Source organism: Nicotiana tabacum, chromosome 12 (assembly GCF_000715075.1).
Source record: "Nicotiana tabacum cultivar K326 chromosome 12, ASM71507v2, whole genome shotgun sequence".
Classification (NCBI taxonomy): Eukaryota; Viridiplantae; Streptophyta; class Magnoliopsida; order Solanales; family Solanaceae; genus Nicotiana; species Nicotiana tabacum.
Window position 1 is genome coordinate 123,208,409 of NC_134091.1, and position 15,805 is coordinate 123,224,213.

The 15,805-nt window shown below is 36.9% G+C and overlaps 2 protein-coding genes across 2 annotated transcripts; both read right to left on the bottom strand.

The window, feature by feature from the left end:
• Positions 1–325: 325 nt before the first annotated feature.
• On the bottom strand, positions 326–6,174 carry LOC107827613 (glyceraldehyde-3-phosphate dehydrogenase GAPCP2, chloroplastic). The gene is made up of 14 exons (XM_016654787.2): positions 5,882–6,174; positions 5,303–5,400; positions 5,086–5,153; positions 4,957–4,995; positions 4,598–4,698; positions 3,795–3,907; positions 3,607–3,706; positions 3,362–3,508; positions 3,209–3,269; positions 3,028–3,125; positions 2,757–2,899; positions 2,591–2,674; positions 760–849; positions 326–624 (listed from the first exon to the last, which is right to left on the bottom strand). Exons 1-14 carry the CDS (start codon positions 5,939–5,941, stop codon positions 570–572), a joined length of 1,257 nt encoding a protein of 418 aa, XP_016510273.1. The 5' UTR covers positions 5,942–6,174; the 3' UTR covers positions 326–569.
• Positions 6,175–8,940: 2,766 nt separating this feature from the next.
• Positions 8,941–15,221, bottom strand: LOC107827612 (DEAD-box ATP-dependent RNA helicase 36). The gene is made up of 6 exons (XM_016654786.2): positions 14,411–15,221; positions 13,021–13,343; positions 12,284–12,487; positions 12,121–12,202; positions 10,425–10,523; positions 8,941–9,579 (listed from the first exon to the last, which is right to left on the bottom strand). The coding sequence occupies exons 1-6, from the start codon at positions 15,020–15,022 to the stop codon at positions 9,424–9,426; spliced, it is 1,476 nt and encodes a 491-aa protein (XP_016510272.1). The 5' UTR covers positions 15,023–15,221; the 3' UTR covers positions 8,941–9,423.
• Positions 15,222–15,805: the final 584 nt, after the last annotated feature.

A 15,805-nucleotide genomic window follows, 5' to 3' on the forward strand; every position in this document is an offset into this window, starting at 1 on the left:
CTAATCTTGTTCGCCGAGTCAACAAGCTGAGTTCTTGAGCTACCTAAGCTCGCTAGGGGCAAGTACACAAATAGTCATTCTCAGGGATGCTCTTAAATTCGAAAAACTGAAATTCAGGAAACATTGACTAATTTTTAAATAACAACCCTTTAAAGAGGCCACCTAGTGTCATTTCTACCTAAGATACCAGTGGGCAAAAACGAAAAAGATTGGCACCTTTTTTGCAAGGACTCTGCTCATCCTACTCTAAGGAAAATACTACTGCTACTACTACTATAATATGAATTTACCAGTTTAGCAGGTTATTTCTCAGTGAGAATGAGACTAATGCAACACCTGACACAACTATTGTGCCCTCCTTTTAAAGAAACAAAAATGTCCACCTCTGGCCGATGCATCAAGTGTATATAATCACATCCTTAACAAAAAAGTGTAAAAAATCATACATGTCCAACTATTTATTATTTTTAACTGACTCCATAACCAAAATGGAGCATTATAACTCCATAACTTTTTCAAATACAAATTGTTGCTTGCGCCAAATTTTGCAGTAGCTCCTATCTTGTATTTTAATTGGTGGCTGCTACCAACGCCATGTGCTCTATGAGGTCCAACACTCGGTTGCTGCAAAGATTTAAAGTCCAGTAGAACCATGTCAGTTCTGTGCTATAGGGGTATGGACAAGTTTTTAAGTTTATTTTATCACAGCTTTTTTTTTTTGGGTGGGGGTTGTTAGGGATAAAAGACAAAAGTTCATACCTGTAACCCCACTCGTTGTCATACCAGGAGACAAGCTTCATGAATGAGTTGTTCAGGCCCATACCAGCTTTAGCATCAAATATGCTCGACCTACACATCAGATCAATAAATAAGTAATTCAGCATAACTTCAATCAGCAAATTGATAGTATAATTCACAGTTAATACTATTTGCAGTTGTGTCTACTTATATCCTACACAAGTCACTGCCACCTCACTTAAAATCTGGGATTGTGCAACTCTGTTTGGTAGAATTTTGTCTCCGGGATAAGTTATACCACAATTTTGGTATTATTTTTATACCAGATTTAATGCGGGATAGCTAATCCAGGGATAAAACAACCAAAAGACAAAACTATCACTCTCCCAAACTCTTCTTCCAAAGTCCTAGAAGAAGACCAAGGTTAAATTGAAAATAAAAATCTATCCAAATTTATCTGTCACAAATCCAAACACATGTTTTATATTATACCTCGTATATCCTATTCTTAATCCAAAACATTTACCAAAAGAAGTATTCCACTAGATAATCCCATTATTATTTAATCTCCGTATTATAATCCCCACAATATCATCCTGACCCCATTTTATATTACCACCCATCATTTTTCTTCTAATAATTATAGTTTATATTACCACTTAATGATAGTTGTCGTTACTTTCTTAGGGGGAAATTTTCTCTTGTTAATAAATCAGTCTAGCATCATATTCAAAATTTTGTGTTGTTTATTCAGCAGAATTTAATGTTTAAAAAAATAAATATATAAATAAATAAAAAGTTGAGATGTTATTCTCTTATGCTTAAGGTCAGAAATGTCTGATAGAAATGCACCAGAAGCTCGTGCTCCTTTATTCAGATGAACTCGTTCATATCCTCTTTGTCAGGAAAAATTTATGTAGCTGAGAAGAGGAGAGTATATCAACCTTTATACTCTTGCATATCTAAGACCAAATTTATTTCTTTGGGGTAACTTATCTAAGACCAAAACTTTTTGAGAAGACAAAAGTTCTCCTTTGTGCTGGATTATAATTATATACAGTATAAAATTACTTAAAAGAAACAAAAAAGGATAGACATTATGCTTTGACGCATAATTTACTGAATTATAGTGAAAAATCTTCCACTTCCACAAAAATTAAAAAAAGAGAACAAACTCCCATCCAACTCCATTGATAATCTCCGCACAAAGAGGAACCTCCTGCTTTCCTCTAGTAATGTTTCAGGGTAACCACCAATTCCTTATGGCTTTAGAATGAGATGTTAAGATCATGGTTTTTAAACCAAGATATTCCCGAGGGTTGGCTGGCGCATGGTTCGAAACTCAATGGATAATATGCGCCTGCCTTTCTACCCTTCTCCACTTAAATACCCAAATTTTGTTTATGGTAGGGTTTGAACTCGTGACGTGAGCCTAACCAATACTTCACGCACTACACTCTTACCACTAGAACAAGCCCTTGGGTCAGATCATGAATAATTTTACAGATACACATTCAAAGAAGGGACTGCAGCGTGCAGGTGATATTTGTTTCTACAGTTTTTTTTAAAAAATATATTTCTGTTTTTACAGTTCTTTTGGGTTCAAGAATCTGGAAATCTTTGAGCAGCAGAGGTCTGTTCAGGGGCAATAATAGAGGGATAATTTTCCCACTGCCATTTAACATGTTTTACATTGATCTGGTCAAAGGTGCTATAGGAGACAGAAATCCAGAAGCAGTCAGACATTATTAGTTTCTGAAGCACATTAGATGTAAAGCCTCCAAGGCATGTAGGTGAATGATCCCTAAGAGCAGTGTGTCAGAGATCAAAAGAGAAGAGTGCACAAATCTACCTGGAATCGCCAACAAAATCATTTGAGACAACATCCTCGTCTGTGTAACCCAAAATGCCTTTAAGTGGACCCTCCGATGCATACCTAGAGCAACAACAAACACCAAATTAGGCAAAGTAGCCTCATTAAGCAAGAGGCAGATATATAGAGCATATAGAAGGCATACTTTATTGCTGCTTTCACATCATCATAAGAAGCACTCTTCTCTAGCCGACAAGTCAAGTCCACAACAGAGACATTAGGTGTTGGAACGCGGAAAGCCATTCCAGTGAGCTTCCCATTCAATTCTGGCAGAACTTTACCTACTGCCTATAATTCAAAATAGGAAGATTAGTCTTCCATCAGAGCCACAAACTTGCCCCTCTCCCCGCAACCCAATAATGGAAAGAAGAGGGAAACAGAAAGAGAAAATAATATATCTAGAACTTATGTAATACCTTCGCAGCACCAGTTGAACTAGGGATAATGTTCTGTCCTGCACCACGGCCTCCTCGCCAATCCTTCATCGATGGCCCATCAACAGTCTTTTGGGTAGCTGAATACGACGTCAATTTAAATTTAACATAGTAAGAATGAAAAAACACGGTTTACACATGTGTTAAGAAAGAAGAGACATACCTGTTGTTGCATGCACAGTTGTCATTAATCCCTCAACAATGCCAAACTCCTCATGAACCACCTGCAACAAGCACAGCATGGGAAAGACCGTCAGAAGTGGACGGCAAGCGAATCATGCGTGGCTGTTCAATTAAGCAAGTTCTTAAGCCAAACCTTGGCAAGGGGAGCAAGGCAATTGGTAGTACAGCTAGCATTAGAAACAACATCCATGGTGGTTTTGTAAGTTCTCTCATTCACTCCTACCACAAACATAGGTGCATCAGCTGATGGAGCTGAGATTACGACCTTTTTTGCACCACCCTGCACAATCAACCAAGAAGTATCAACATGAAGAGCTGCACGAAAAAGGAGGCGGGCAAGGAAAGAGCACTTAAGGCTAACAATAGCATGTTCTCGACCTTCTTATGTGTTGAGGCCTTCTCAACAGTTGTGAAGACACCAGAAGATTCAACAACATAATCTGCACCTAAATCGCCCCATGGAATATCTGCGGGATCCCTGCATCAAGAGAACTTTGCATTAGCGATAGCAATAAACTAACTTCATTTATTTCATTGTTCTTAGACTTTTCCCTCAACTGTCATACCTTTTGCTACTGACTTTAATCTGCTTCCCATTGATTTCCAAAGTAGACTCATCCAGGACACTGATGGATGAGTTGTAGACCCCGTGCGTGGAGTCATACTTGAACATGTAAGCCTAAAACGAATGAACAGCAAATGTTACGGCTTTAACCCAGAAAGTTCCACTCTTTTTTTTGATATGGTAAACTCAACAAAACCCCTGCTCAGAAGCTCAACGGTGGCTCTTTCCCTGTTTCCCACTTTACTCCCTTGGTGATAAATTGTAGTTAAGAGTGTCTTCACTACTAGGATATACCTCCCTTGTCAGTTACACCCAAGAAGACCGGAAATCTACTTGTGAAAGTACGTAAAGAATGATAGAGAACGGAGCTATTGAGCAGGAATGAAAGGCTTCAGCTCCATCAGAAGATGAAAGCATCAAATAGACCACAAAAGGAGGAAGTGATTCATAAATACAAAGCCAAAAAAGAAAAAAGAAAAATCTGGTGATCTTATGCTAGGTTTGCCATTTTTACCAGTTATTGTTTGGAGACAGCACAAAATATTTGTTTAAAGGAAGTGCTTTTTAAATGTATCCTTATTTTATATATCAGGAACTCCAGTCACTTGGCAACCCTTCCTATTCAGATGCCAATACTTAAAGTTTGACATCATAACATCAGCAGTAAGTCATGGAAATATAAATTTTTTTTCTGAGAGATGTAAACTTTCTTTCTGATGAGCTTATATAACATGGGAGCTTAACTATACCAATCCCAATTCCATTCAGAATCAAACACCACAACTTCATGAGATATATTCTTACCATGTACTTTGCATCAATGAATGGGTCATTAACTGCCACAACTTCAATATCATCCCTGAATGTTGCAATTCGTAATACCAATCTCCCAATCCGTCCAAAACCTGCAAGGCTTTAACATTTTAGACATGCATATAATGTGATGTTCTGCAAGAACTGTATATGAACACACACACACAAAAGAAATCAAATCATCCATCCACATTATCCAAAAAGCGGCAGCAGAAGGTTAAATATGATTTGATGAGCTTATAAAAGGGAAAGAAAATCAAGAGACATCAGAAATGAAGCCTGCTAACGTTTTTAACCCCAGAACCTTGAGAAATACATAATCCAGAGCAAAGAAAAACAGAGCAACATACCATTTATACCAATCCTTGTCTTCCCACTGGTCCGTGACTCTGAGCAAATGCCAAACAGATTGGAGCATCTTAGCAACAGGTTTTATCATCAATTCAGAAGGTTTAAGCTAAAAGTGTAAGAAGCCTTACTTGGAACTGTTGGGGGCAACTCAGTAGCAGTTGCTCTAACGGGTTGAATGCTGCCGGTACCAGATTTTCTGCAGGTTTAGTTTTTTTACATCAGCTACAGGAAAATATTCGCATTTTTATCTGCTTCTTTTCACTAAGGTAGTAAGGGAAGTCGAGGACAGTAAAACAAAATTAAATGATGCTAAGGGACACAGAAAGAGAACGGTTTTCACTCAACTGTAAGGACGAACATTGCATGACTGAGACAGCATCTCCGAAGATGGACGATTGTAATTTGACAGAGTTGGCACTCTGATGAAGACCTGCACATGATACCTGAACAGATGCATCCAAAGTCAAAAACTTCCATTAATTCATAAACTAGATTAAAACCACAAGGAAAATAATAGGCATGCCGGACAGCAAGCTTATATACAATGTAAACCATTCAAATACAGCATCTTAAACTGCACGAAGAACAAACCAAAACCCAACTCAGCTGAAGCAAAATTCATCAAAAAATGCATAAAGTTCCTTTTTTTTTAAAAAAAATCAGATCGACGGTAAAGTGTTGACAAAGACAAGAATCAGATATTTAGCTTTAGATCTTTTTAATGATATTAGAAAGTCTGTAAAGGAAAAAGGAAGATAGCAAAGTAAACGAATCGGGAGGAAAAGTTAGAGTGAGAAAGTAGAGAAAGAGAAGTAAAATTCAGAAGACAAAACAGGAGTTGACGGAAATGAAACAACGTAAGGCATAATAAATTTGGATCAAAATTACAGCATATATATTCAGTGTCAGATTTGATTAATTTACCTGGGAACGACGGGAAGGTCGAACAAAGGAGGCGGTAGGTTTGAGAAGAGAAGAGGCCATTGATTCAGGAAAATACGAAGAGTCTCCTGAGGTTGGTGAGTCTGAGTGCGTGCCTGCGCGTGTATGTATATGTGTATGTATTGTATATCTATATATAGTATGCAAAACCCTAGAGCGAGAGAGAAGGAAAGAGAGAGAGAGAGAAGAAAGAGCAGAGAAAAGGCTTATGTCTGCGAATATTAAAATGAGAAGGGGAGCGGAGATTCTAAAGAATAAGCAGTTGGTTGTACAGTACAGAGACCTACTAACCAGCAACGGAGGGGGAAAGTTTACTATAACAGGATGGGCCGGGCCGGGCCGGGCGCGTATCTCCTTTTCTGGTCATTATACTCATTATCGTGGCACGGGCTAGCTATTTTCGGATTGGTAATCGAAAAATAATCAATATTTGTAAAGTCATTAAAAATAGTTGTTGTTTTGCTGAACACGGAAAGTTTCAGCATAATATGCGGTACTATGGAGCTCATGCGTATAAACTTCCAACATATTATGTTGGAAATTCAGCACACGACAAGTTTTATCATAATATACGCGATTATAAAACTCTTGCATATAAACTTTCAACATATTATGTTGGAAGTTCATATGTAAAAAAAAAATTGACTTCAGCATATTATGCTAGAACTAGAATATTTTCGGATTTTTAAGAGTGTTTTTGTTCAGATTTTATCTTTGCATAAAAATTGGCTAAAATGTACCTTTGAAACTATGGCTATTTTTCAATTACCAATTGTAAATATGGCTATTTCTAATTTTTACCCCTTTTCTTTTTGAAAGTTTATGTGGGCGTTTGGACGTAAGAATTATAAAATTTCTGAAAAAAGGTGAAAACAATTCAAACGAAAATGATATTTGAAAATTAGAGTTGTATTTGGACATGAATAAAATTTTGAGTTGTTTTTGATTTTTTGTGAAGGATATGAAATAAAAAAAAATTAAAAAATAATTTTTTGGAGTTTTAAAATTTTTCGAAAAATTTCAAAATTCATCTTCAAATGAAAATTGAAAATTTCATGGCCAAACAATGATTTTGAAAAAAAGTATTTTTTCGGAAAAGAGTGAATTTATTTTACGGAAAAGGGCCAAAAATGCCCTTAAACTATTTGAAATAGCTCAAAAATGTCATTCGTTTATTTTTTGTACAAAAAATATCTATGTTGTCTATATTTTGGACCACAAATGCACTTAAACCGTTAGTCTTGCCATTGAAGGTGGCATGGCAGTCCAACTGGGTTAGATTTGCTTGCATGGCCATCCACCTAAGCAATCCAGCATTGCAAACTTATATTTTCAGAACAAATAATTTTTGATTTTTTTTTTATTAAAATACAAAATCAACAATTATTCCGAAAAAGGTAAAAAAAAAATCCAGAAAAATTATTTATTTCAAATTTTTTTATTAAAACATAAAATCAACACTTATTCCGAAATAAGTAAAAAATTCCGAAAAAATAACCCCCAAATATTTATTTTTCCGGAATTTTACTTTTTCGGAATAAGTGTTGATTTTGTATTTTAATAAAAAATTTCGAAATAAATAATTTTTTCGAAAATTTTTCACTTTTTCGAAATAAGTGTTGATTTTCGATTTTAATAAAAATTTCCGAAATAAATAATTTTTCCGAATTTTTTTTTACTTTTTTCGGAATAGGTGTTGATTTTATATTTTAATAAAAAATTCTTTCCGGAATTTTTTTATTTTTTTCGGAATAAGTGTTGATTTTATATTTTAATAAAAAAATTTAGAAAAAAAAAATCTGAAAAAATAATTTTATCATGCTGGATTGTTTAGGTGGATTCCTGTAAGCAAATCTAACTCAGTGGGACTGTCATGTCACCTTCAATGGCAAGACTAACGGTTTAAATGCATTTGTGATCTAAAATATAGACGGCAGAGATATTTTTGGTACCAAAAACAAACTGAGGACATGTTTAAGCTATTTTAAATAGTTAAAACGTATTTTTTGGTCCTTTTCCGTTTATTTTATGGCTAAATGGGCCCTTTATATCCGGAAAAGTGTTTGGGCCGGGCCACGTATCTCATTACTGTCGTCTTCTATAACACAAACACATGTCTCAGTTTTCCGAGGTGACAGCTGGGGCCCACCTCCTTGTTCATGACCAGTACTTTTGCTTTTTTGACTTTGTTATTATTTTTTCAGAATATAAAATTGTGAAATAATAGAGACCGAAATTGGAAAAAGAGATACGAACTGAGAGGAATAACAAATCGATGAAAGAGGTATTGTTCAATAACAAAATAAGCACAACATTTTGGAAGACAAAATAAAAACACTTGTGCCCAATTTAGTAAGGAAAGAGAGGGGGTGACGGTCTGTTCTATGAACTATGAGACAGCCAAAAGGGTCGACAGCCAAAAGGGTCAGGCGGCAACTCCAAGCAACCTTCATGTGATTAATTAGGTACGTAAAATTTAATTAAAAAAGTAAAATAAAAATCATCAATAATATAATAGTCATAAAGGATCATCACATCTGTTTTGTACTATACTTGTATTATATTTCTGATGCTGTCACAAATTCTATTGTGCATTTTCGTACTCTTAAGTTGAGAGTTTTTCAGAAATAATTTTTATACCCCTCCGAAGTAGGGGTAAAGTTGCGTACATTCTAACCTTCTCAGACCCCACTTGTGAGATTTTACTGGGTTGTTGTTCTTGTATAAAGGATCTTCAAAACAAAATTGGAAAAATAATATCGTATAGATATTTATGTGTTATATACAAAAAATATACCTATCTCATGTAAATAGTTTTAGCAGCGAGCTTAAAGTGATTTTTGCCCCCACTAAATTCCTATTTTCCACTATTTACAAACTATCACAGAAATGTTAATCTTCCGTCCATCCCTTAGCCTATGGTTAGTAGTTCTTGAGCTGTCAAAACTCAGCTTACACCTCAATTTCATCTCCATTACATGTTTGAGAGCATGTAATGCACCTCCAGTTCTCATCTTCAATTCATTGTATTCTCTCTTAAATTTTCAAAATTCATGAGATTTTTAAATAGTTAATATTCAGAAATATCAACTATGAACATTCCAGGGGCAGAGATACATTGTTACAAGCCGATTCGTCCAATGTTATCTCGCCCAAAAATTTCACTAAGTGTATGTAAACAATATTTCAAAAACAAATTACATATAGAAATTTTCAGCACAAGCGGTCAAGCTGATTCATTGCCAAAAGAAAGGTTGCAGACCTCATTTCGAGGTTGTTCCTTTCCATTGCTGTCAAGAATGACCAGTTGAGTAATAACGATAAGTTGGATATTAAGGAGCCTCTTGATCTCTCAAGTGTGACAGGGCAAGACTTAAAGAAGAATTTAGAAATTCTCCTTTTTGGCTGATGAGTGGAGAAATAACTCAAAAACTCCACATCTGATAACTAACATGTTCCTCTGTAGCCGCTTGTGCAAAATGCAGCTCCCACAGAAACGTCTGCTATTCATAAGATATTCAATCTTATACGTCTTTTGCTCCTCTTTCTCTTTTCTGCTTTTTATTCCTTCCCTTTCTCTCGTGTTGCATTTTCACTTTCTGAGCTTTACGACTTTCTGCTTTCTCCTCAAAGCCATCATCCATCATCTTCATTGATGCGACACGCCTAGCCTTGTAAACCTTCAATAGAGGAAAAAATTCATGTGAAGCTAAAAGAATTTCAACCACCACTCTGCTTTAAGGAGGGACATCAAAGTGGAATATAAAACTAGTACTATAAACTTCGGATGTATTTGGTACGACAGAAAGTGACGTAAGTTCTTACTAATATTTTCCAGAAAGACGTTTTCCAATATTTGGTAGGAGGTTGGAAAATATTTTCTTAAAAATATTTATTAAAGATTGATAATAACATTAGCAAACCGGATATTGTTTTGATGAAGTTTTTGAGTATTAAAAATTGACAATAATGTAAAGTGTTGGTTAAAAGTTAAAAGAATGGATTTGAAACTAAGAGTTGAGATTGTTGCGAAGGACAATGACTTCCACCTAAAGTGAGGGAAGTCAGTTTCCCTCTTTTGGTGGAAAATATTTTCCCTTGAAAAAACTCTATTCTGACAACCAAATATCAGAAGATAACTAATTTTCTGAAAAGTATTTTCTGCCATACCAAACTCACTATTCAAGCATGTGGGTCCTCATTGCATCGAGGTATATTTTTTTTTTTGCATAAAGTGGGTATAAAAGTTGTTTCGGAAACAGCCTCTCTACCCTTCGGGGAAGGGGTAAGGTCTGCGTACACACTAACCCCCCAGACCCCACACGTGGGATTATACCGGGTTGTTGTTGTTTATGCCATACCAAACGCACCCTTTAGGCATGTGGGTTACTCATTGCATAAAGTTACTCTATACAGGTATTCAGAAACATGAAAACTAGCAAATGATGACATATCCGTTCCTCATATAAACTCATTTAAACTGACCAGACATTTCGGGAAGAAAAAAATGGAGGGGGTTTCTTACCTTTGTGATATCAGCAAGCACCTCATTCTCTTTGCATTCAAATTTCTCCAATTGTTTCCCGAGCACGGCTTCTATTTCATGAATGAGATCCACGTCATTCTGCAACAAGCAATCTTAAAACTAAGCAAAGCTAAAGAAAAATATTATCAGGCTGAAAGTCCAAAAGTTCCTGATTAGTTCCAAGACAAAGAAAACATTCATAAAAACACAGCACATGTCGCCATTGACGTACCCCTTTTCCATGATATGGGTAAGTAAGCTTGAGAAAATCAAAGGAAGAGGGAACGACTTCAGTCAGAGAGAAGCAGCACTAGTACTGAATCACACTATTAGTAACACATCCTTTTGACTAAAGGTCGGTCAATTCAATTTCTTCATTTCCAACTTAACCCCACTTCTCTTCTTCTCCCTTTATTGGATGGACTATGACCCAAAATCTCACTGTCAGGTGTTTCTAGTAGATCTAATTGTGGAGTGAGGAAATTGGAACAATACATGATGCACTAAGATGAAGGCAAACTTGCAATTGAAGGAGAAACTACATATCAAAGTAAAGCTGAGTTGTTTGAGAACTTGAAGAACCCACAATGAGCTACTAACCAAAAATCAGGAGGCAAGTTTGATTGGTAGAAAAGCTCACTCATGAATTGACTGGGAAAGAAGATGAGCTTGTTGTCACGAAATAATCCTACGGAGCAATTGAGCCAAAGCTAAAGGAAAAGCAGACCGCTGTGAAGCATCTAGGCTCTACAGATCATACGCTTCGAGCTGACTATGTGAGATGCTATGAAATGTGAAGCAGAGAATAGACGGTTGGCATTGGCTTTAGACGGTGCTAATGCAACCAACATCGATCAAGAGCAACAGATTTGTTCTCTTAAACAAGAAATTGAGGTGCTAAGGGAGTTTGCAATGACTTCACAGAAGAAAACATCCTCAGAAACTGAAAGAGAACCAAAGCATGCAAAGAGTTGAGAAACAAGGATGCATGCTACTGGAGATGGAAGAAGAAAGCAGTAAGCTCGTGGATCAACTAAAATGGAGGAAAAGTTCAGTCATCTGGAGGAGGCTCATGGAAAGTCAGGCAACAACTTCAAAAATGTGAAGAAGAGAATAAAGCGCTGGCATTGGCTTTAGATGGTGCTAATTCAACTAATATGGATCAAGAGCAGTGATTCATTCTCTCAAACAAGAAATTGAAGGGTCAAGGAAATTTGTATCGGCTTCACATAAGCAGTCCTAACAAACTGGGAAGAAACCTAATGCACCCAAAAAGCTGAAGACAAATTGATGACATGCTATGTCAACATAAATGGAAAAAGGAAACGTTCAATCATCTGGAAGACACTCATAACAGCTTCGAAAACATAAAGAAGATAATACATGACTGGAATTGGCTTTAGATGGTGAATACACCTGGGTACCTGCATCTTCCATCAATACAGCTATCAAGTAACTCCGCCACCAAAGCACAGTCAAACAGGGAGAAATAACCAATTATGATTTCATTTCTTTCAGTTGTTCCATAAAAATACAGATACCCACTTATTGCTAGTTTAATTTATTGATGTGTTCTGAACATTCCGTGACAGGCATTTCTACAAACAACCATTCCTGGTACGGGCAGATATTTCCGGCCATACTACTCAGATCTGAAAAACCCTAGCGGCAGAAAAGAATTCTGTCGAGTTCTCACCTGAGTGATAAAGCTGACAGCAAGTCCACCTCGTCCAGCTCTTGCCGTACGTCCAACACGATGAACATAATCCTGTGGATACCTGCAGCGAACAATCGCTACATTTAACACATCAAACTCTTTTTGATTAACTTGTAATGGAAATATCCAATTAAACTCAAACCTTGGGATGTCATAATTTATCACCAGATCAACCGTCGGAATGTCTAAACCGCGACTGGCAACATCAGTAGCAACCAATATTGGGACCTGCCCAGATTTGAATTTATGAAGTGCAGAAAGCCTCAGTGACTGGGACTTGTATGAATGCAATGCCGCAGCATCCATTTCGAGTTCTTCCAATAACAAACCCAAAAGCTGACAGCACCTAGTCAAAATAGTATAATATAACTGTAAACGTCCAGAAAATCATCAACTTCCTCTTTCTTTTTTTTATTTACATGCCTTAGTGCTGCACATACTTTCACTTACTGGAATAAAGGAAATACGAGAATCTTCCAGATTAATTAGATAGATGCTAGAAGTATGAAAAGATTTTTTTTGTTTCATTTATAAATTTTGGTGCAATAGTTGGTCTTGGTAGATGAAAGTAGTTGAATCACGCCCTTTTTACATACTCCTCACAATGATCGGGCTGCTATTAATGAAAGGATTACTTGAATTTTCATTTATAAAGAAACTGTATAGCAGGCCACTAAAAAACATATATAATACACACACACACACACACACACATCTTCTAATCCAGACAGTTAAACTTTGATTTCTTGTCGTTTTGCATGTGCAGCCATCTTAAAGTTGAATAAACCTCAAGAAAAGATCTCCTGAGATAGAACTAACACTTCTTTATAGAAAATTAATTAGTAAAATGAGTTTATAGGGCTTCAAAAAGAATTGTACCTGCAGGTGGAAACAAAAATGATGGCAGAGCGAACACCCAAATCTTCGAGTTTGGATAAAATGTATTGCAGATAGACATCCTTCACATTCTTGGGAATAAAAATGTACTGCTGCTTAAGCGACTCTACCGTCTTGAATCCCTCATATGCCTCATAGAAATACGCCTTGTTTGCAGAAAGTTCAAGTAGTGTCTGTAGGTTGCTAGTCATTGTTGCAGAGAATAGAAGAGTTTGTCGATTATTTGGCAAGCACTGAAATATTGCCCTTAATTCCTCTTCAAACCCTACGTCTAGAACTCTATCTGCTTCATCCAACACAAGGAACTGAAAGGCAACATAGAGATAAGCGTTCACAATTGGAGAGGAAGACTATCCATGTGGTTTAGTATGTGTATTTGCTAATATTAGACTAATTTCACAGTAACGAAGCCTAACAGGAACATGGGACTATAAGGGAATAAAGGAATGAACTTTCACCCTTCAGGCATGAAGCACAGAGTCATAAAAACAGAAGACAAATAGAAGAAGAGGTATTTGCCTGCTTAGGCAAATAACTGCTGCTTTGCTGGTCTCTATAGAAAATGAAGTGTGTCTAAAACTTCATCGTTCCTTAGCAAACAGCCTATTCTGGCTCTTATTGAATGAGATAAAAATAGATCTGGATGGCTCAAAGATGATCATTACACAATTCAAAACGTACAATCTGCCTTGGTGCTATATGCATGTTCATTCTCAAAAAGTCTTATAGTTTTTACCAACCTTTTGATGAACCAAGGCACAAAAGATGTTAGTCCTATGAAGCTTTACCAGAACTTTCGTGTACCCACATATCAATATACTTCTACGACATTACTTATCAAAGAGAAAAAAGAGTTTTTTATAATAAGGGTTCTTTTGAATTGTATTTGACAAAAACCAGCACTGTAATAATGCACTAACTTATCCAACTCTTCCGACATGCATTCTTAAAAAGAATCTCCCTGAAAATGAACACATTTTTGGCACCCAAGGGTGTGGCCTAGTGGTAACCATGAGGTATCAGGTTCAAATCCCAGTGGACGCAAAAAAGCTAGGTGATTTCTTCACATCTATCCAAGCCTTGGTGGATAGAGTTATCTGGTACCTGTTGTTGCTGGTGGGAGATGGCAGGTATTCCGTGGAATATTAGTCGAGGTGCGCGAAAGGTGGTCCGAACACCACGGTTATCAAAAAAAAAAAAAAAAAATTTGACCTTGTTCGTTAATTCTTTAGCTATAATAATAGAATTCTAAGAAATCCTCAACTAACCTCACATTATAGGATCTGAATTCATAGCTGAGTTTACCAGAAAAAAGTTACTACTACATCAGAACTAGCAACCTTAAGAGAGAACTGAAAGGAGCTGCTTTTACCTTAGTTCTGGAGAAGACGGGGGGAATATCAGGATTCTGTTCAATGAGAACCTTAATCCTACCGGGAGTAGCTATGACCACGTGCGGTCTTTGCATCAGAGTCTTGGTCTGGGTTATCATATCCATACCTCCCACCACCACAGCGCACCGCAAATTCAAGCAGGAACCCAAGGCCCGAAACTGCTCTGCCAGCTGGAAAGCGAGCTCGCGCGTGGGTGTGATCACCAAACAGGACACTCCGTAAGGATCTTCAGCAAGGCGGTGGAGAATGGGCAATGCAAACGCCGCCGTTTTACCACTACCGGTCTGAGCTAAACCTAATACATCTTGGCCGGAGAGGATTCTAGGGATGCAGTGGTGCTGTACAGGTGTTGGCTTTTTCATGCCCAGTTCTTTACAGGTTTGGACTGCCCATTCGGCGAGGCCCAAGTCGGAGAAGGTGATGTGATTAGGTGTGGGACTAGAGTTGGTCTCCTTGAGAAGCTGCTGCTTGGGGTTTTCGGCGGCGGCGACGGCGGCTGGGGCAGGAACCGGGTTTCGGGTCGTGGGTTTAGTTTTGCGGGAGAATAAGGGGAAGTTTTGATCTACAAGAACTTGTTCTTCGTATTCCATTGCTGAATTAGAGTAATCAAAGTGAGTGCTTTTTAGGTTTCCAAGAGAAATTCTGATGAACCCTAAGCCTGCTACTTATTTTGTAATTTGTAAAGAGAAGCATATTAAAGCATAGAGTAGTTATGTTGTTTATAAGTTATAACCCAAATATTGGAGAAAGCTTGTGAAGCTATGGTAGAGAGGAAGAAGAAAAAGAAATGGGTTAGGGCAAGGGAAGGGTATTTTAGGGAATTCAAGAAAAAACATATACGTATAATAAAGTAACACTCTCTTTGAATCATTGTCGGCTAAGGGAAAGTTCACAGTAAAATACCATTTACCGGGATTTCAATCGAGATACCTGAACAGTGCATTAGTTCATTCTCGAGTTCTTGAATTGAGTGTAATGGAATGATAAATTTATTTCTTCGCATTTTTTGACAATAAATCAGAATTCTTATGGAGAATAGGCAAATATACGAGATTATATTGCCCAGCACATATGATTCGATTAAGATCTGAATAATCAGGAATCCTATTTTCTTTTTTACCAGAAAAATTCAAACTAAATAATTTCTGTCTCGCCTGATCGTTGGTTACTGAGATGTTAGAAGTATATCTTCGCTTGCCGAAAAGAGAATACGCATTCATTTGATCCCGATCCTTGTGGATCGAAAGGTAGACTAGACTGGACATACAAGGCTCTCCTAATAATATCCATAAATGGTTTGTTTTTGGTAATAGATGAACATTACCGTATGCTATTTAGAGATGTTTTTATTCTTTAATTACTGTTTAAAATAT